At 40.6% G+C, this 20,623-nt stretch overlaps 2 protein-coding genes across 2 annotated transcripts in view; one reads left to right on the forward strand and one right to left on the reverse strand.

Moving 5' to 3' along the window:
• Positions 1-2,417, forward strand: part of LOC311085943 (calcium homeostasis endoplasmic reticulum protein-like) — a gene marked incomplete at its 5' end in the record, with an annotated part of 37,353 nt that extends 34,936 nt beyond the window's left edge. Inside the window, one exon of the mRNA XM_084118562.1 lies at positions 2,190-2,417. Coding sequence (XP_083974688.1) covers positions 2,190-2,227 — 38 coding nt within the window. The 3' untranslated portion in view covers positions 2,228-2,417. The remainder of the gene's footprint in view (positions 1-2,189) is intronic.
• A 100-nt stretch (positions 2,418-2,517) lies between these two features.
• On the reverse strand, positions 2,518-20,312 carry LOC311084255 (uncharacterized protein). The gene is made up of 8 exons (XM_084116174.1): positions 19,998-20,312; positions 18,971-19,540; positions 18,659-18,881; positions 18,481-18,557; positions 16,456-16,876; positions 3,523-3,612; positions 3,197-3,363; positions 2,518-2,710 (listed from the first exon to the last, which is right to left on the reverse strand). The coding sequence occupies exons 1-8, from the start codon at positions 20,103-20,105 to the stop codon at positions 2,621-2,623; spliced, it is 1,746 nt and encodes a 581-aa protein (XP_083972300.1). The 5' UTR covers positions 20,106-20,312; the 3' UTR covers positions 2,518-2,620.
• Between the last annotated feature and the right edge of the window lie 311 nt (positions 20,313-20,623).

Raw genomic sequence — 20,623 nt, forward strand, 5'->3', positions numbered from 1 at the left:
AGAAAATCAGAGTTCAGCCTGTGAGCCCTCAATATATACACACTGGCCACACCCTTCTTGACGGTTAGAAGGGTGTGGAGGGCGCGAAGCCTCATTGGGTGTGACGTCACGCCGGGCTCACTGGTAGGCTTAAGCAGTTGCCGCCTGGCAGCCAATGAGCACGCTTATACAGCTTGCTTTGGTCTGCCTGCCGCTGCACTGCGTTGACAATAAATGCAAAATTAAGGATAATTTTTTGGCTTCAGATCTCGAAGAAAGAGAACTTTCCCGAAGCGTAAGCTACTTACGCAATACGAGAGAACCTCTCGTAAGAGAACCCACTGTAGTCAATATTACTTCAAACTCATCTTTGATCACCAAAATTACATATTTAAATGTTTTTTCCTTGAAAAAAATTCTTCATGCCTTAAAATAGCTTGGATGTAACTCGACACAGCCTCATTTAGTACACAAGGTTCTATGAATATGCAAATGAGCCCCGCCTCCACTCACTCAGCTCAGAGATCCACTTGTTGATCTGATTGGTTACAAGGTAACCGCCGCCGCCGCAAGGTAAGGACACGGTGTATCGGTGTATGAATGAGTGAGTGAATGGGTGAATGCGAGGCTATGTAAAGCGCTTTGGCGGCCATAGGTCTGTGAAAGCGCTATATAAATGCAGTCCATAAATAAATGCAGTCCAAGGTAGTTTGTGACGTCAGAAACACCAGCGATTTCAAACTGTGTTTTTGAGACTGTCTTTGGTTCACTGCAGTTTTAAGGAGAAAATACTCAGCAATGGTGTCGACTTATGAATTTACACATGTTTGTCTTAAAGCACATTAAAAACACCACATAGACATATAAACAACATTAAAAACTTAATTTTCACCACAGGGGGACTTTAAGAAAAATTACAGAGCAGATTACGTGTTTTCTAAATCTAATCCCATCCAGATTTTAAAATATATGATTTGATGCTGCTTCACATTTATTTTGAACATTTTGAATTTTTAACTGGTGGCGATTGAATGATTATCCCTATAATCCCATCTATTATAAAAAGAAAATGTATTTAAATTTAAATAAATGCATAAATTGATACAAAATTAATTAAATGAATCCAGTTTAAATATTGATTTAGCATGCTGTTGACGTGAAACCCCGTCTCTCCGCAGCTCCACATCTGGGTTGGGTTCAGCTCCAGCCGCGATCCACGTCGACCTCAGGCTGGGCGAAGAAAACAAGGGCCATCAGATGCTCATGAAGATGGGTAAGTGATCCAGAAGACTGCGTATGAGCCGATGCCTCCACTGATGCGGCGCTGAATGTTGTCCCGTTCGTCCTGCAGGCTGGAGCGGATCAGGAGGTCTTGGCGTTAAAGAACAGGGCATTCAAGATCCCATTAAAGGAGGAGACATCCGGGACAAGTGGGACCAGTATAAAGGAGTGGGTGTCGCGCTGGACGACCCGTACGTGAACTACAGGAGGAACAAAAGCTACAATTTTGTCGCAAGGATGAAAGCAAGAGAAAAAGGTATTTGTGTTTTAAAAATCGTTCCTGTTCTGACGTTTTCCATCTTCATCTTTCTTTAGTGTGTAATGTTGCTTTTTGAGTTCTTCTCTATATCAGTTTCACTGTTTCTGAACTCCTGAAACGCCTCCATTGAAGTCTTGAGTTTCTTCCGGGAACGAACACGTCACAATAATCCTCATTTAAATAATTAATACGCAGAATAAAGGGGCGGGGCCTGGTTGAGTTAGTTAGTAGTGTGTTAAACTGGCGGTTATGGTAATTAGGGGCGTGGCATTTACCAAACACACTCAGCGCTTAACCAATCACAACACTGATCCAGCCGACCAATCAGAGCATAGTGTGCTTTTCAGAAGGAGGGGCTTCAGTGACAGGAACTAAACAGAGCGCTACTGACAGACTGGGAAGAGAGGAGCTGCAACAATGGAGAATATGGGAAAAATAATTAACATTCAAGCTGGAAAACCTGTTCTAGTTAAAAATACAAAATCAAGACTTTGGAAAAAGGTCATAACAGGTCCCCTATTTCAATAGCCAATTCAAGCATTACTATTATTGATGCTAATACTTAGGGTTAGGGGTTTGATCAAACCATTAACCTTAAATATTAAACTTTGCACACTTATATATTTTATATTTCTGACCAAATTTGAATGTTTGTCTTTTTCGTCCCCAGTAAGCAGAGACCCACAGGAGCCCTCCAGCACAGAGTGATCACCGTCACACGTGGTCTGTTTTTTTTTACTGTAGATGTCAAAGCCGTTTTCCACATTTGTTTGGATGTTTTCTCTCACCCTCAGTTCATTTTTGTAGTAAAATGTATCAAAGCTTCATATTGTAACTCATGGAAATGTCAGCATCATCGCAACCCTTTCGTTTGATTAATCTGAGACTGTACAAGCAAAATAAAGACATTTTAAAAAAGGCACAGTGTTTATGTAAGCATTTAAGTTGTGTATGAATTCTTATGTCTTGATAAATGTGAAGCGCGATGAACAGGTAGTAAAAAAGCTGTTTTATTTAGGCACATGTAGCATTTACAATGATTGAAAAGTTTTGGCTGATTACGATTTATGGACGATGCATCCAAAACGTTGATCTGTTTATTTACATGTAATGATAGTCCTGCATTTCCTGTAGAACTTCTTCTAGAGCGTCTTCAATACTTAGTTTGGGCGGCCTGTGAGCGCGGATGAACTACAGGAAGAATAAAGAAATTCCTGTTAGCAAACATGAAAGATATTACGATAAAATTATAATGAGAACACTATTATTGTGTGTTTGGGACATGTCTTGGGTGAGACTTTTGTATTTGTAATCAGGCTCTCAAAAATTCTATAAAAATTTAGACTTATTGGCCAATATATCGGTTATCGGGTTTCAAATCTAAAGAATTATCGGTATCGGCCAAAATTTTCATATCGGTGCATCCCTTATATGTATATATGTGTGTGTGTGTGTGTATATATATATTATACTCCTAAATGTCTTCTAACAGTGTGCACCCGTCTTAAGTGATTGCCAGGGTAGATGTCAGGCTTATTTAATTTGATGAACTTTTAATAAAGATGTATATTATCTGTGTTTTATAGGCTAAATGATACTTCTATCCATCACCGTCTTATTTTCATTCCTTGTCAAATGAAATTGAGGATTAGTCATTGCAGTAAAATGCGTTCTTACCTCTTTAGTATCTTGTAATGTGGTGTATTTGTAGTCAGCCGTCCCCAGCGACTCGTGCACTGATTTGTAATGGCGTCTGGTGGAGTCGATGAACGATCTTGTGAGGGCCAACTGCTGTCGCAACATGTCGTTGAGTGCAATAATGGCAGGATTATATGCCGTCAAACCTGTTAGCATGGGAGATAATGAGCTATATCAACTCCTGTACAAGAAAAAGTTATACTCACTCAGTACCTGAAATGTTCTCATTCTTAACAATAACCACTTGAGATGTTCATGTTTTTTTTAGGTTCATGTTTATAAGGGTATTCACATCATATACTCACTCTCTATGGCTTCAGCGCTGACTGTGTGACTGGCTATTGGAGTCGGGTCCACGTACGTCATGCCCAGAGACGGACCAACGGCAGCCATGCCTGGAAAATGGCCAACATAAACCAGTGGATCTCACAAAAACACTTTTATAATAAAAATTTGGGATGAAAATGTGATTAAAATAGTCACAATGCAAAAACTATTCTTTTTAGGGCCTAAGCACCAATGGTGCGAGTTTATTTTCTTTTGATTTTGAAATTAAATATGGCCTAAACATGTTCTTGACAGGTTTTGTGGGATTCACCCACATACATTTCTCTCAGAACAAGAACAAAAGTGGTCCAAGGCTATAACCCTGAGGGATGCCCCAAATTGAATCTGCCATATAAAGCGATTGTGTCTCTTCAAAAAACTTTGACTTAACTGCTCCATTCTTATGGACAGGGGCGTCGGACTTGGGGTAAAACCAGTACTGATTACCAGGGCCCCAAAGGAAGAGAGGGCCCTTGAAAAGCCTGGAATATATTTTATGTTACCTGTATATTTTCATTTCCTAATTAAATTTCATAATGAATGTCAGATGAAATGTAAAGTTAGTGTATTGGCTGAATAACTTGGTTGATTGACTGACTGGTCCCACCCCTTGCTAATGCGCCAAATGGTTTAGTCCTTCTGCACACGTTTTGTTTATTGTAAATGTTTTAAATGATATTGCTCAGAATTTAACATCCCTTAGCGAATTTTACTTTATAATGTTCACATGGCTTTTATTGTGAAGACAGTGATGTGGTTCCCTTTTCCTGCGCAATTTGCGCATGCGTCTATTCAATGAAAAAATGAGAAGGAAAGTGAAACGCTACTGTTTGTTTACTGGAAGAAAGTTACTGATCAAAAGGAATCGTTTTCCATCCATCCTTTAATTTAGCATCTAGCTGGAAGGCGAACAGGTATTTTGTGGAGTTTGTGTTGTTTAATTTTCAGATAATTTGTAAATGTATTTCCTGAATGTTATCAAGTTTCAGAGTTAGCTAGCGCGTGTTATGCTCATCCTATGTAGCAGCAAGTTAAAAGTGAAACGTGTTCATATGAAGTGAATGATTTTATGTTTTATGTCATGATTTCAGCTCTTACGGTGTGTCTATGGTTACACTGTGAATAAATGGGTTGGAATACCCCACCATAGCCCATCAGTTATGATCATTGAGTGCATCGTCTGAATAAATTCCGGCTGGAATGCTACAGTAAGAGCTTATTCCCCCTGCATCATCCTGCTGCCACTCTGCACCACGGAACCACAAGGACAAGTCACGGGGCTGTGTTGCTATTCGTCTGGTGTTGATGACAACGGACATTTCATGGAGCAACTCGGCACCATTCTACGGGTCTTGTAGACAAAGGGACTTTATGATCATTGTGCAGCTGGCTTAATGGTTTGATGTGACGGTCAGACAAGGTATGGAACATTTCATTTAATCAATAAGGAACAATTCATCTTCAACAAGAACATTGACTCTCATCGGTAGCGGTTAAAGAAGAAAAGGATGTCAATTACTGAGGACATTTACTGATTTAAGACACTACGGACATAAGGTAAAATAAGTGAAGTGACTTTGTTTATTTGCATCTACCATCACTACTGTTCAGTTCCCAACTATCCTTTCTATTCACCATAAAAAAAAGGGGTTTAATGTGTAATGGTACAATCTTAATGGTAAATTCATTTCTTATCTAGAAAAAGAGGTTGATATTACAATGTCCGTCAGTAACAGATGGCAGCTTACGTTTATTAAGTTATTTTCTTCCGAGCTGTGTGTTATCTGCTCTTATGTCAGTTTGGTATAAAGAAAAAAAAGGCAAAAACTCTCTTTTCCTTCGCTTATGTAGTCTACAAGTTAAAGTAAAAACAAACAGTTCATTAACTAAGGTCTATTATGGAAGAACTAAATATGAAGGAAATGGAAAATTCATCTTCACAAACAGATCTAGAGAATCAAATAGACAGCCTGCAGAAGAAAATCAGAAAGCTTAAAGCTTCTCTTGAGAATACACTAGAGACTACCGAGATAGACCATTTAAAGAAGGAAATTCAAAACAAAGAAGAATCACTGAGTAGTTTACAAAGGGAACTTAGAGAAGGCCTCCGACGCTCAACCCGAGCAAAGATCCCAACTCCAAAAATGCTCGAAATGCAACAAGAAGAGACAAGGAAAAAGGAAAGAAAATTCATCTCAACATACGAAAGATGGAAGATTCGAGCCCGAGAGTCAAGAGAGCAGCTCAAGTCGGATATCAGTAAAGGTGAGCTGGCGTCTTTGATGGACACTTTAGAGAAGGAAAAAGAGGCTGTGTTAAACACTTACCTTGAAATACGAAACCACAACACACCTACACCAGAATTAAGACGCCATGTTGATAGTTGTGAGGCAGTTACAGCAGAAATTATGAGAGTTAGCTATGAGAGAATGTCAGGCATCGATGGAGATTATGATGCAGACCAAGTACAACGACGCCTCAAAGAGCTATTGAAGAGCAGCTATGCACGCTCCATCTACGGATCCACTGCTTCTCGAGCGTCCAAATCAGTCCGCAGTCATGAAAGCACCACCTTAACACTCAAACGGGTGGATGCTGCGGCAGAGCTAGCGGCTAAAGAAGTTGAGTTTGAAGGCTTGCTGGAAGTAGAGAAACAAAGGGAGAAAATAGAGGATCAACAAAGGCAAATAGAGGAAGGACAAAGGAAAATGGAAGTAGAAAAGCGCAGACTAGAACGCCTTCAGGCAGAAAAGGATTTAAAGGCTGCTCGGGCCAGACTGCTAGTCTACAGCCAGGGAGCATCACAGGAAGGCAGTGTCCATTCTTCTAATAGTTCAGTAGAAAATCCACCTGGCCTCCCTACTATCAGCCATCAAACTCCCAACGTCACAGCATCATCACCTGATGTAAACATGTCGTCCCTTGCCCGAGCCTTGCAAGATAGTATGGCTTTAAATAGACTTCCAGTGCCAGAGCCATCGGTTTTCAACGGTGACCCCATCCAGTATATTGAGTGGAAAACCTCTTTCATGTCACTCATTGACACAAAGGCCATCTCCCCAGCTGACAAACTTTATTATTTGAGGAAGTATGTTGGCGGCCCTGCTCGTAAGACACTGGAAGGAACTTTCTATAGAAACGACAGCGAGGCTTATAAGGATGCATGGAACAAACTGGATGACAGATATGGCCAAGCCTTTATTATACAGAGAGCCTTCAGAGACAAGCTTGCTGATTGGCCAAAAATCCAACCAAGGGATTCAGAAGGATTAAGAGACTTTTCAGACTTCTTAAACGCCTGTCTAGATGCAATGAAACATGTAAAGAGCCTCAAAATACTGAACGACTGTGAAGAGAATAAGAAGCTAGTCCGCAAACTACCGGAGTGGACCGCGTCTCACTGGAACAGGAAGGCTACGGAAGCCTTAAGAAAGAACAAAGAATTCCCCAGCTTCCAAGACTTTGCCACGTTTATGGCGATGGAGGCAGAGATTGCTTGCAATCCGATCACCTCAGCTTATGCCCTCCGCAACTCCGAGTCGAGCACTACAAAGCAAAGCAACAGGGAACCTAAAAGGAACAAGGCAAGCGTTCTGAGTACTCAGACTGAGGCAGACGGTGACAAGTTTCAGCCAGTGAACGGTAAGGAAAGGCCGACTTGCGCCTTCTGTCAAAACAATCAGCACAGGCTACATGGATGCCCCAAGTTCATCGCTAAAACCCTGGAGGAGCGACGAGAATTTGTCAGACAACATAAGCTCTGCTATGGCTGTACCAAACCTGGCCATAGTGCAAAGGACTGCCGACATCGACATTCATGCAACACTTGTAAGGGCAAACATCCCACTTGTTTGCACGACAACAACTATGTAAAGAGGGAAAGGGCCCCACCTCAGGAAAACACTGGCCCAATAGAAGCTGCTGCGACTTCAATGTCAGTGAATACTGAGCAGTCTACCAACACATCAATGATTGTGCCTGTGTGGGTGTCAAAAAATGATGCAGGAACGGAAAAACTGGTCTACGCCCTGCTGGACTCCCAAAGTGACACAACATTTATCGACCAGGAAGTGAGCAATGCTCTAAAGGTGGAGTCCTGTCCAGTTAAACTCAAGTTAACGACCATGATTGGACGCAACGTGATGGTGAAAAGCCAAAGGGTCTCAGGGCTTCGTGTGCGAGGTTATCGCTCCTCCCTCCTCATCGACCTTCCTCCCATTTACACCAAGGATTGTATCCCGGTAAACCGCGCCCATATTCCAACATGCGAGACAGCCAGAAAATGGAATCATCTCTCCAAAGTCATAGATGAAATTCCACCACTACAGGATTGTGAGGTTGGTCTGTTAATAGGATATAACTGTGCACAGGCAATGGCACCAAGAGACGTAATATCAGGAGGAAATGAAGAGCCTTATGCAGTTCGAACCGACTTAGGATGGAGTATAGTGGGGTGCTCTTCACCATCCCTTGACACTCCAAGTATAGCGGGACAGTGTTTCAGGGTTGTTGTCAAGGAGCTCCCACCAGTCACCCCTGCAGATGCCATTCGCATTCTGGAGTCTGACTTTAAGGATGACAAAGAAGATGGCAAATCAGTGTCTCAGGAAGACATCCTGTTCTTGGACAAACTCAAGAACGGCATCAAGAAAAACAGCCAAGGTCATTATGAGATGCCGCTACCTTTTAAGGAGAGACCCACCTTACCCGACAACAAACAGCTCGCCGTCATGCGTCTGAGCCATCTCAAGAGGAAGTTGTTAAGGGACGAAAGGTACAAAGAACAGTACATCAGGTTCATGGAGGAAGTCATAGAAAAGGGTGATGCAGTGGAGGTCTGTGATGAAGGGAAGGAGGGAGAAAAATGGTACATACCTCATCACGGCGTATACCACACCAAGAAGCCAGACAAACAACGTGTGGTATTTGACTGCTCTGCCAAGTACAAGGGAACCAGTCTGAATGATCATCTGCTCACTGGACCTGACTTGATGAACAATCTCAACGGTGTCCTCCTTCGCTTCAGGCTGCACTCCACTGCACTGATGTGCGACATAGAAAAAATGTTTCACCAATTCCAAGTAAGAGAGTTGGATCAGGACTACCTGCGTTTCCTTTGGTGGAAGAAAGGAGATCTCAGTGCACAGCCCAGAGAATACCGGATGAAGGTGCATATCTTTGGCGCGGCCTCATCACCTGGTTGCGCGAACTATGGCTTGAAACACCTGGCCACAGAGAACAGAGACCTCTATCCGCTAGGTTCCCAGTTCATTATGACAGATTTTTACAGAGAAGTACAGAGAAGGCCATTCAGCTGGCCGAAGAAGCCAGAAAACTTTGTGCCCTAGGTGGTCTTAGGCTCCACAAGTTTGTGTCCAACAACCGAGCTGTCTTGGAAAGCATACCACCCTCCGAACGTGCATCAGACATGAAAGACCTCAACCTTACCTTTGATGACCTACCTTCAGAAAGAACATTGGGTATCCAATGGAACGTCGAATCAGACTGCCTGAAGTTCAGTGTCAATCTCAAGGACCAGCCTGCGACGCGTCGAGGTATTCTGTCCATGGTTGCTTCCTTGTATGACCCCTTAGGGTTTGTAGCCCCATTCTTGCTCATCGGAAAGGGAGTGCTGCAGGAAATGTGCCGACGTGGAGCGGGCTGGGATGACCCTCTGGCTAATGAACTTCGTCCACGGTGGGAGAGATGGAAAAATGACCTTGCCAACCTTGAGAGGATAAACATACCTCGGAGTTATGCACCCGCAGACTTCGGAAAGGTTACTAAACGGGAGTTACATCACTTCTCTGATGCCAGCATGACTGGATATGGACAGTGTTCATATCTAAGACTTAGAAACAATGAAGGAAACATCCACTGTGCCCTAGTCATGGCAAAATCTCGGGTTGCTCCAACGAAGATCATCACTATCCCAAGATTAGAGTTAACAGCTGCAGTCATCTCAGTGAAAACCAGCAATGTTCTGAAGGAGGAGCTTGGATACACTGACATGGAGGAGTATTTCTGGACCGATTCCAAGGTTGTTTTAGGATACATTAACAACGAGGCTCGGCGTTTCCACACGTTCGTGGCCAACCGTATCCAGAAAATACACCTCAACACAACTCAAAGGCAATGGAGATACGTCCCTACTGACCAAAATCCGGCGGATCATGCTTCTAGAGGCCTCTCCATCAATGAGCTGATATCATCAGATTGGTTTACTGGCCCAGCATTTTTATGGGAAAGGGAAATCGGCCTCTCGGAAGAAGTAATCTCAGAACTGCCAGTGGGAGATCCGGAAGTGAAGGGAGCCCAGACCCTAAGCACTGAAACTAGAGAGCAAAACTCTCTGACGGATCGGCTGTCAGGATTCTCATCCTGGTCTCGGGCTGTCCGTGCAGTGGCGCGCATCCTTCGATGGATCAACAAGGATAAATCAAATGGTCTTTCAACAGTAAAAGAAAGAGAGGACGCAGAGTGCCTCATCATCAAAGACCTACAGAAACAAACTTATTCAGAGGAACTGAAGCTGCTGAAGAAAGGCGGTCGGCTACCACTACACAATAAGCTACATCGCTTTAACATCTTCCTGGACAAGGATGGTGTAATCAAGGTGGGAGGACGACTCTGTGATGCAAATCTCCCTTATGCAGTCAAACACCCTTCGATCATTCCGAAGGAACATCACATCACAAAGATGATCATTGCACACTGTCATGACAATGCTAAACATCAGGGCAAGGGAATGACCATCAACACGATCAGGACAAAGGGTTACTGGATATTAGGGATCGGTCGGGCGGTGGCATCTCATCTTCGCCAATGTGTCATTTGTCGAAAGCTCCGGAGACATACAGAAGAGCAAAAAATGGCCGATCTCCCTCGAGAGCGTGTGGACCCATCTCCACCCTTTACATACTGTGGAATGGACTGCTTTGGACCCTTTTTCAGCAAGCAAGGACGCAGTGAGCGCAAGAGATATGGCCTTCTCTTCACCTGCTTCTCATCTAGAGCAATTCATATTGAAATGCTGGAGGACCTGTCAACCGACTCCTTCATAAATGGACTTCGCTGTTTCATTGCTTTACGTGGGGCTGTGCGGCAGATTAAATCTGATCAAGGCACCAATTTCCTAGGAGCCAAAAATGAACTGAGGAAAGCTCTCAAGGAAGTAGATGGTGACAAACTGGCAAACTATCTCTCAGAGAATCAGTGTGACTTCATCATGAATGCTCCCGGTTCAAGCCACGCTGGTGGAGTGTGGGAGCGTCAAATTAGAACGGTCAGGAGTGTCCTCAACTCGACCCTCGCGCTCTCTCCTGGAGGCCTCCCAGATGCTTCCCTCCGAGCATTCTTCTATGAAGCAATGACGATAGTTAACAGCCGTCCACTCACTGTTGAAAACCTCAACGATCCCAACAGTCTTGAGCCACTTACCCCTAACCACCTACTTACCATGAAGTCTACCTTGGCCCTTCCCCCCCCTGGCAAGTTCATCAGAGAGGACATGTATGCGAAAAAGAGATGGCGCCACGTTCAATACTTGGCCGAGCAGTTCTGGAGCCGTTGGCGAAAAGAGTATTTGTCCAACATTGCCCTCAGACAATGCTGGCACACCCCAAAGAGAAACCTACAGATGGGAGATATAGTCATGATGAAAGATGAAGACTTGCCAAGAAATGAGTGGAGGTTGGGCAGAGTCGTAGAAACGACAATGGACCGAGATGGACTGGTTAGGAGAGTAAAGATATGTCTCGGTGACAGAAAACTCAGCAAAAATGGTGAACGTCTCACCAAGCAGTCAGTGCTTGAACGTCCAGTACAGAAACTGGTGTTGTTACTAGATAGTGACTAATTAGTTATTTGTGTGCATACCTTTCCCCCTTGAGAAATGTTTTAATTTTATTTTTGAAATTTCTGACACTCCTTGTATACCATTTTTCTGGATATTGGTCGTTTTGTGTTTGGAAATCATTGGTGTTCACTCTTCCCACGGTCATTAAGCTGTGATATTTGAGACACCAATAATTTGGTGGGAGTGTAAATGTTTTAAATGATATTGCTCAGAATTTAATATCCCTTAGCGAATTTTACTTTATAATGTTCACATGGCTTTTATTGTGAAGACAGTGATGTGGTTCCCTTTTCCTGCGCAATTTGCGCATGCGTCTATTCAATGAAAAAATGAGAAGGAAAGTGAAACGCTACTGTTTGTTTACTGGAAGAAAGTTACTGATCAAAAGGAATCGTTTTCCATCCATCCTTTAATTTAGCATCTAGCTGGAAGGCGAACAGGTATTTTGTGGAGTTTGTGTTGTTTAATTTTCAGATAATTTGTAAATGTATTTCCTGAATGTTATCAAGTTTCAGAGTTAGCTAGCGCGTGTTATGCTCATCCTATGTAGCAGCAAGTTAAAAGTGAAACGTGTTCATATGAAGTGAATGATTTTATGTTTTATGTCATGATTTCAGCTCTTACGGTGTGTCTATGGTTACACTGTGAATAAATGGGTTGGAATACCCCACCATAGCCCATCAGTTATGATCATTGAGTGCATCGTCTGAATAAATTCCGGCTGGAATGCTACATTTATGTTAGTTAGTTGAGCATCTGGAGGAGTGCAAACTTCTGCCGTAGAAATGTCTTTCTCAAAGAAAGCCAAATCAGGCCCCCCAAATGGAGCGACATTAGAAGGATAGAAAACAAAATGAGGGGAAACAATTGGTAACTGACTTATTTTCAAAGAAAGGTGAGCACAATCTAGAACATGAAATCTAAAATGCTAAACTGCTTGAATATCTCCGCGATCGTTAGTGCTAAAAATGAACTGAGACAACCCATTGAAAGAGCAGAACATACACTTTCAGATGATAATTTGGTTATACATGTAATCTGAGGTAAAGGCTAAATAAATAAACTACACTAACAATGCTGTTTGCATACAACACACCATTATAATAGCCTAAATTGAAACCTGTTTAATTTTAAATTAATAGGCTATAATATCTAAAATCAGCAATAATTAGCAATTATATAGCCTACGTTGGGTGTTATATACAATAAAATATTGTAATATCATTTAGTTAAAACTTAGTAACCACAGTAAAGTAGGCTAGAGAATGATGAAAGGAGGTTTGAAATGTGTGTGCACACATGACAAATTATCAGGCTACTCTAAGCATTTACAGTTAATAGTTATTACGCTATATGTATCTAGGTCTACAGATTCATGTGTGCAGAGGCCATATTATTTTTATATTTTAATCCATATAAAACTTATGGATTAGTTTTATGATCTCTTCATGAACTTTTTAAGTGTCAAAAGTATCAGTTGCAAAGCTGTCTATGGAGCTCTCAGATTTTCATTTTGGGGTGAACTAACCCTTTAAGCGAGACACTACAGGCAAAAAACCTGCTTGAAACCTGAATGTTTTTTCATGCATCTGTCAATTTTGAGACTTTTAATAAAGTGTTTTTTCAGACTAGTGGAAAGAAAAATCCAAAATACACTTTTAACTATATCAGAGCACTTGATCTATGTGTGTAGGTTTCAATTACAGTATATATCTTTAAAGGCCGTTTTCTCAAAATTATTTCTTTCTCCTATTCTGAGTCAGAAATCTCCACTTTGGAGGTTTTTACATAGGGTTTGTTTATATATAATTTTCCTGATTTTATACAACATTTTATTCCTAAAAAAAGGTGAATTTACTGTAGACAGTATTTTCTCGAGTGATAAATAGAGATATCCTGAAATCCCATTGTAGGCACGTTTCCATTACAGATTTGCAAAAAACTTTTGCGATTATTTTTTATTTATTTATATAAATGTCGACAAAAAAATAAGTTTGATGACGGCGTTTCCATAAACCGATGTTATGCGACTAAAACTTAATTTTTTCCTCTCGCGATAAGTAAAATCAGTCCAAAAACCATGGCAATGGACGTTGGTAGGTTTATGTACTATATCCCAGCCACTGCACTGGCCATTATTATTAATCGAAGGAGACGTATGTGTGTTTTCCAAGCATTAATGGAAGGAACGACCCTTATTATACTTGTGAGCGGCACATATGAGGAGTTTCTGGGTGTTTCTCCCTCATATCTGCTTCGAGGTCTTGATTGTGGCATTTATTTGAGGTTTAGAATAAATTATTCCTGTAATTCTTTTGTCTATTATGAATTTAATAAAGAACTCTGTCTCGTATTCTGTCCAAACACACCGCGTCATCTACATCAGGTGACCTGTAAATGCGCAAAAACTGTTTCCATTGCAGTTTTGCAAAATATTTATTTTCGAATTGCCTGAAAAACCTCCTCTTGCGATAAACGGGAGTTTTTGCGAAACTGACGTGTTTCCATTGGGCGTATTTTCAATTTGCACAATTTGAAAGGTAATAGAAACGCAGATTCAAAAAATCTTTGACTAATACAAAAAAAAAATTAAACAAGAATTTTGAACCTGACTTTAACCAAATGTTCAGATTTTTGTTCCAAACTTTTATGTAAATTAGTGTATATTTAAATCGATAACACCTCATTTGCATATTTAAACATAACATTTCAGAAAAAGCAAAAAAAATTGTGATTATTAATGTAATCAATTAACGGGATAATGGCGATATAAGTTAATTTTATTTATCCTATTCACCTGGGATGTCTTGACTTAAGTTCGAAATATGACTTGGATGTGTTATTGAGTTTATTTTTCTAAGATTCGCCCACATACATGTCCTAAAAACAAGAACAAAAGTGGCCCTCAACTATAACCCTGAGGGACGCCCCAAATGGCGCTTTTCCACTGCATGGTACGGCACGGTTCGGCTCGGTACGGTTCGACTCGGCGCGGAACGGTTCGGCTCGCTTCGCTTTTCCACTGCGTGGTACGACTCGACTCGGTACGGCACGGTTCGGTTCGCTTTAGCTCGGTTGCTTTTCCATTGCAGTTAGTACCGCTTCAAACTGGGTGGGACTGATCGTTATAGTTGCCGCCTCTACTGCCATGACATCATCGTAAACGCGCCACATTTCAAACGCACAACACAAGGGATGGTGCTCTTGATTCTCGGCATGTGGATGTTTTTAAATTAAATTAAACGTTCTTATAATGGTTTACTATATGGAAGGAAAATTCTTAACGTGTAATTAAACGTTGCGTTCATATTCTGGGCTCATCTGATTTTTTGTACATAGCATAGCCTACTTTGTTATGATTTTAGTATCATAATGATTAATAAATGCACGCACAATTATCCGTGAACTTGATTTGAACAAATGCCTTTCAACTTGTGTGTGCAAAATTCAGAATTAAATGAATGTGCAGCAATCTTTACAAATAGAGAGTCTAGGCCTAATGTACTGTTTTAAACTAGCCTACTGCCATTAAAAAAGCGCATTTAGTTAATGTTATGTTATTTTTTTCCATCTGCCTATGTTGATTATGAAAAGTGAACAGCACGAGTAGAGAGACATGGAGCGAGTCGGACATAATTTTGACCACTTCGTTAAGTTTTGTTTTGTAGAAAGCCTTTCTTTAAAGTGAATTTCGTTTTGTATAAATTGTATCTTAATTTTAATATTTTTTTCATCAAACAATTACCTGGATTGAATAAATAAGAGCAAAATAGACAATTTAATCATTGAGGCGCCCGAGCAGTCAGTTGCATTGTACGTTAACTGGAGCGCATCTCATCCTCAAAAACACAAAGCTTGAAATGTCTTTAAACGAAATAATTCAAAACAAAAAGAAATAGGCTACTCTCTTATGTAATCCATTATGTGCATTTCTCTCTATAGGCGCGTTTACTACGAATATGGCGATCGTCAACTTCATCTTTGCCATGCACAGACACTGACAGAAAACACTATTTTATAAATAAAAATCAGTGCACGCGTTTTAATAAAATTAAAACTTTAATTGTGATCATTAAAATAATTGAATATTAAATATTTTGTGGCCAAGTTTTGCTCATTTATTAATATTATATATATAGACTATATATAGGCGTAATTTTATTAAATTGAACAAGCGCAAAATTCAGCATTCAATCAAATATTCAAAAAGACTTAATAATAATGTTATTTCAACATAATATCTCGTTATTTCGACATAATGTGCGTGCAACAAGCAAGATGTGCATTTGTAAATCCGGGGATGCGTGCATTGATTTTTATTTATAAAATAGTGTTTTCTGTCAGTGTCTGGCAAAGATGAAGTTGACGATCGCCATATTCGTAGTAAACGCGCCTAGAGAGAAATAACATTATTATTAAGTCTTTTTGAATATTTGATTGCTGAATTTTGCGCTTGTTCAATTTAATAAAATTAAAACTTTAATTGTGATCATTAAAATAATTGAATATTAAATATTTTGTGGCCAAGTTTTGCTCATTTATTAATAATATATATATATATATATATATATATATATATATATATATATATATATATATATATATGCACACACACACACACACACACACACACATATGTGTGTGTGTGCCCTCAGCACATGCGTTAAAAATTATCCGGCGCCGCCCCTGACTGCAAGAAACAGTTTGCAAGAAACTTTTTAACTGCAAGAAACTACAGCGTTGGCTGTTGTCTACTGGCTATTTAAATCTAGCGGGTTTGTCTCGTGCATGGTCTCGTGTCGCAAATACAATGACACTGGTAGTGACGATTCTGTCTGACCAATCAGTGATCTTCAGTGTTTTCACGTCACATTTTAGTATCGGTACGGTACGCTTGGAACCTCAACAGAGGTGGTACCATTTAAAGCGAGCCGTACCGTACCGTACCATGCAGTGGAAATGCGCCATAAGTGAGCCGTACCGAACCGAGCCGTACCATGCAGTGGAAAAGCGCCAAAAGAAACTGCTCAAATAACCGATTACAGAAACCTACCAGAAGACCATGTGTAGGCAAATCCATCCATCTGCGTCTGTACCGCAACCTCCTTTACCTCGTGACGGTCAGGACTGGGGCCGTGGGTTACAGTCGCATTGGACGAGCTAGACCTCGAGGAAGAGTCTGAGTGGCGACTGGATGACAGTGATGATTGTGATAAAGTACGATCATCATCATTGTCGTCAACCTGGGATTTGTACGAGCTGTACTGGAGCTCGCTGACCAATGAGGCATCTTTAGCTTCATCTGTGAGACGTTCTGAGATCTCACTGGCACTTGATGGCGTCTCTGATGGGATCTCGCTCTCAAAATCACTTTCGTAGGCTGCCGAGGCTTCTTCCGGTGTGGGTGGCGAAGCGAGCTTTGAGATGTTGGATGACTTCTTGTTCCTGTCTTCCTTTCTGGCTTCTGTTTCTTTCTGTGATTTAAAAATATATATTTTGTTTAAATTTGAAAACATAAATTAAAACAATTGAAAATCAAGCTTTTAATGTTGTTTATATGTATATGTGGTGTTTTTAATACGCTTTAAGACAAACTATGTGCAAATTCATAAGTCGACACCATTGCTGAGTATTTTCTCCTTAAAACTGCAGTGAATCAAAAACACTAGGGGTGGGCAAAAAAATCGATTCACATATGAATCGCGATTCAAACTTTACCGATTCAAAATCGATTCATAGAATTCCAAAAATCGATTTTTTTTTTTTTTTTTTTTTTTTTTTTTAAATATATATTTTTTAGTATTGTCCTGAAATGAGTTTAGCTTGCCATTCCCATAGATGGCGCTGCATCGAATTCACACTTACGCCTGCACACTCTTGTCATAGCCAAAAGAAGAATTGCAGCAGAAGCGGAGCAGAAGGAAGGCTGGCTGGCTGGCTGTGTGGTAAGCCTCAATCGCCACCAGTGGTGGCGATTGAGGCTTATCATATGTCACCTAGCAGCAGCAGCGCCGCGTCAGACACGCTTCTGGTGTGCAAAGACATGGAAAACGCCACGCAGCTGACACGCAACAGAAACGCCACGCTCACGCCACGCAGCCAGTGTGTCACCGGCCTTAGAGCTTGCACACAGCCTGCGTGACACGCGCGTCTCAGGTGTGGCCCGAGTCGTGCGGGAAATGCGTGCATGCTAGAAATAGAACCGACGCCTATTTTTCTCGCGACACGCAAGCGTGTTGGAAGCGTTTCCAGGCAAAATAGAATGTTTATATGTAATTTTGACACGAATATTCATATTAATAAATGACATTTTGATGTTTGAAAGTCTAGGTTTTGACATAAATGCAGATATGTAGGCTTATTGTATTTTTTTTAATCGATTTTCAAAAATTGCACCTGTCAAGACAGAACGAAATATTCTGTAGCCTATTTTGCCGTCAATAGCCTACTTCTTAAACTACATTTAGCAGTATTGTTTGTTTGATCTGACTACAGCACTTTAAAGCTAAATGTAAAAAAAAAAAATGTATTTAAGTTTTAATTTAAACTTGAATTAAATGTATTTGAAAGCTGGCCAAAGCTTGGCACTTTGCACTGTTTAGTTGCAAAAGTTTTTATGAAGACAAAGTAGGCCTAATATCAAACTTCATTTAATTTGTTATTTCTTTTCTTTTAAATTGTATGTCTACTGCAATCACACAGGAAAAAGTCAACTACATTTACATACTGTGAATCGTTTTTTGAATCGAGAATCGATTTTGAATCGAATCTTGAGACTAAAAATTGGTATCGAATCGAATCGTGAAATTTTCTGAATCGTGCACCCCTAAAAAACACGGTTTGAAATCGCTGGCGTTTCTGACGTCACAAAGTGACGTGGAGGCGGGGCTCATTTGCATATTCATTGAACCGCGTATACTAAATGAGACAATTGTGTTGAGTTACATTCAAGCTATTTAAGGCATGAAGAATATTAAAAAAATATATTTTGGTGATCAAAGATGAGTTTAAAGGGATAAAATCATTGACTACAGGGGGATAAAAAAAAAAAAAGAAGCATGTTAGACATTCAACAAACCTTTTCTTGTGCTATTTCAGCTGTGGCAAAAGGTATAGGGGCAAGATCATCCAGTGTCATTACATTGATTTTGAAATCTGGGTAAAAAGAAATTTGTTGAGAATAAAAATTTGGGCATACAATTCTATTAAAGAATAGTTTAGATGATTGCTAGATGTTAAATTGACAGGTGTTTTACCATCCAATACTGCACTCCTCTCGCTCAGAGTGTCATCTGAGTCTACAGGAAAGAGATCATCCAAAGACCGGATCTCACTGTGATCAGATTCAGAGGACACAGACCGTTCAGTGAACTGGATCACGCGCGACTCAGGCCTGCTGAGGGAAGGAGAAAGACTGCTATGGTGGAGAGCTTTGTGTCTTTCAGGGGTTGGTGAAGATTCACTGCTCTTCTTGTTTAACTGGAGAAAGAGAAAAGCAGAAAGATGTTTGGAAGGACATGAGGGAGAGTAAAATGTGTGGTCAACTAACACTTTAACTGGGTCAATACCTTTTTAACTGGTTGAGGACTCGTCTTCCTCGCTGCATTTTGCAAGGAACTCTCTGATAGGCTAAAAGAATCTCCTAGAAGTCTTCGCATGTCCTGTTCGTCGCTGTCTAAACTGACTCTCCTTACTTTATATTCATTTAGACCAATGGTTCTCTCAGGAACCCTTTCCTCTTGAGGTGCGGACAGCGGTTTCTTCAGAAAGCGAGTCCCTGTCATGCTCAGATCGCTGCTGGACTGGACAGATAAACGTGTCTCCTGTGGTTCTGAGAGGCGTGTATGGTCACTGGGCCCGTCACCTTTGCTTTTCTGGTTTAGCGCTAGTCTACTCAAAGCCGTGCTTTGTGAACTACGTTGAGGAATGAACTTAAATTCATCCATTTCTGCAGGAGTTCCACTAGGAGCGGACGACTGTCTGTCTTCTGTGGCATTTTTAGAGCTCTTCTTCAGAAATCGACTCCCGCCACCTATAACGAAACTCTTCGCAAGGTCCTGGTTTTCCCTCGGTGATGGTGGGATGTCACTGAGGTCATGGGTCTGTCTGGTCAGTGACATCAATTTTGCAGAGGTTTCCTTAATAAACAAGAACATTTCATGCTGAGACATATTATAACATTAACACACCGGAAACAATGACAAAAATGCAGTCAAAAACAGGCACTTTATCCTGAGGTTCAATTCCACCCTTCAGAGGATCTTCACTCATCCCAATGATAGTGTTTCTTTCTCAAATCTATCATTATTATGCACCATTATTGCCCTAACCTGTATTACGACAATATTAAACATCAATATTATCACTGCATTATTAGCAAAACTTAAGAAGAGCATCATTACCTACAACATTTATGGTAAAACAATGACTTATTATATAATCGCATATTGGTTAACGTTATAATACTGCTGAAAAGGGGTAGTAAGTTATTATTCTTTGAGAAAGTTTACCAAGATTTTTTTTTTCAACAACACAAAACGAAGTAAAATAAAGTTTCATTTCTCTAGAGCAGCTGTGTGTATAATGAACACTGACCACATCTCGTTTGTCCGCTGATATCGCGGTGTTTGAGATTCTCTGCCCCGAGAGATGAGATTTAGCCCGATCCAGAGCTGAACTCCTCAGTCCTCCACGACTCCCCATCTCGACTAGTTAGTAGGTTCACCTAAAATGCAACCTGAATACCTCGTCTGCCTCAAAACCAAGCAAACAGTGCTCTCGTAAAGGCATTATAAATGTGCAGTACGCCGAAAGGTAGTGTACTAACATGTTTACAACGGAATCTTTCCTCGACGAGAACGCGACGCTCGAGCTTGTTCACCATGACAACGTCGCGAGCGTTCTGACGTCACCGGAAACGTCTGAGAATCTGTTGGTTCCATTTCCTGTTTTTATAAACATTAGAAAATGATTCTGACTCGATGTAAATGCGTTTTATAACGAACCATCTGCTAATACCAGTTGAGATATGAAGAAAATCATCCTTAGTCCTTTTGTTAGAGAAGGAAAATAGATCGTTCTGTTATTTTGTTTTATTATTTATTTCTGTATTAAGTATATTATTCGGTCTGACTTTATATTTCGTGTCTTTAACTACTACTACTACTACTACTTTCTACTTTAACTACTACATAAAAAAGAGAGCATTGTATCAAATTATT

Source organism: Abramis brama (genome assembly GCF_963993115.1).
Source record: "Abramis brama genome assembly, chromosome: 6".
NCBI classification, from domain to species: Eukaryota; Metazoa; Chordata; class Actinopteri; order Cypriniformes; family Leuciscidae; genus Abramis; species Abramis brama.

Coding starts and splice junctions, on each gene's coding strand:
- LOC311084255 (XM_084116174.1), bottom strand. CDS start 20,105: ATGGGGAGTCGTGGAGGACTGAGGAGTTCAGCTCTGGATCGGGCTAAA. Junction 3,364..3,522: donor CAGCGCTGAAGCCATAGAGA/GTGAGTATATGA, acceptor CCATGCTAACAG/GTTTGACGGCATATAATCCT. Junction 2,711..3,196: donor CATTACAAGATACTAAAGAG/GTAAGAACGCAT, acceptor TTCTTCCTGTAG/TTCATCCGCGCTCACAGGCC.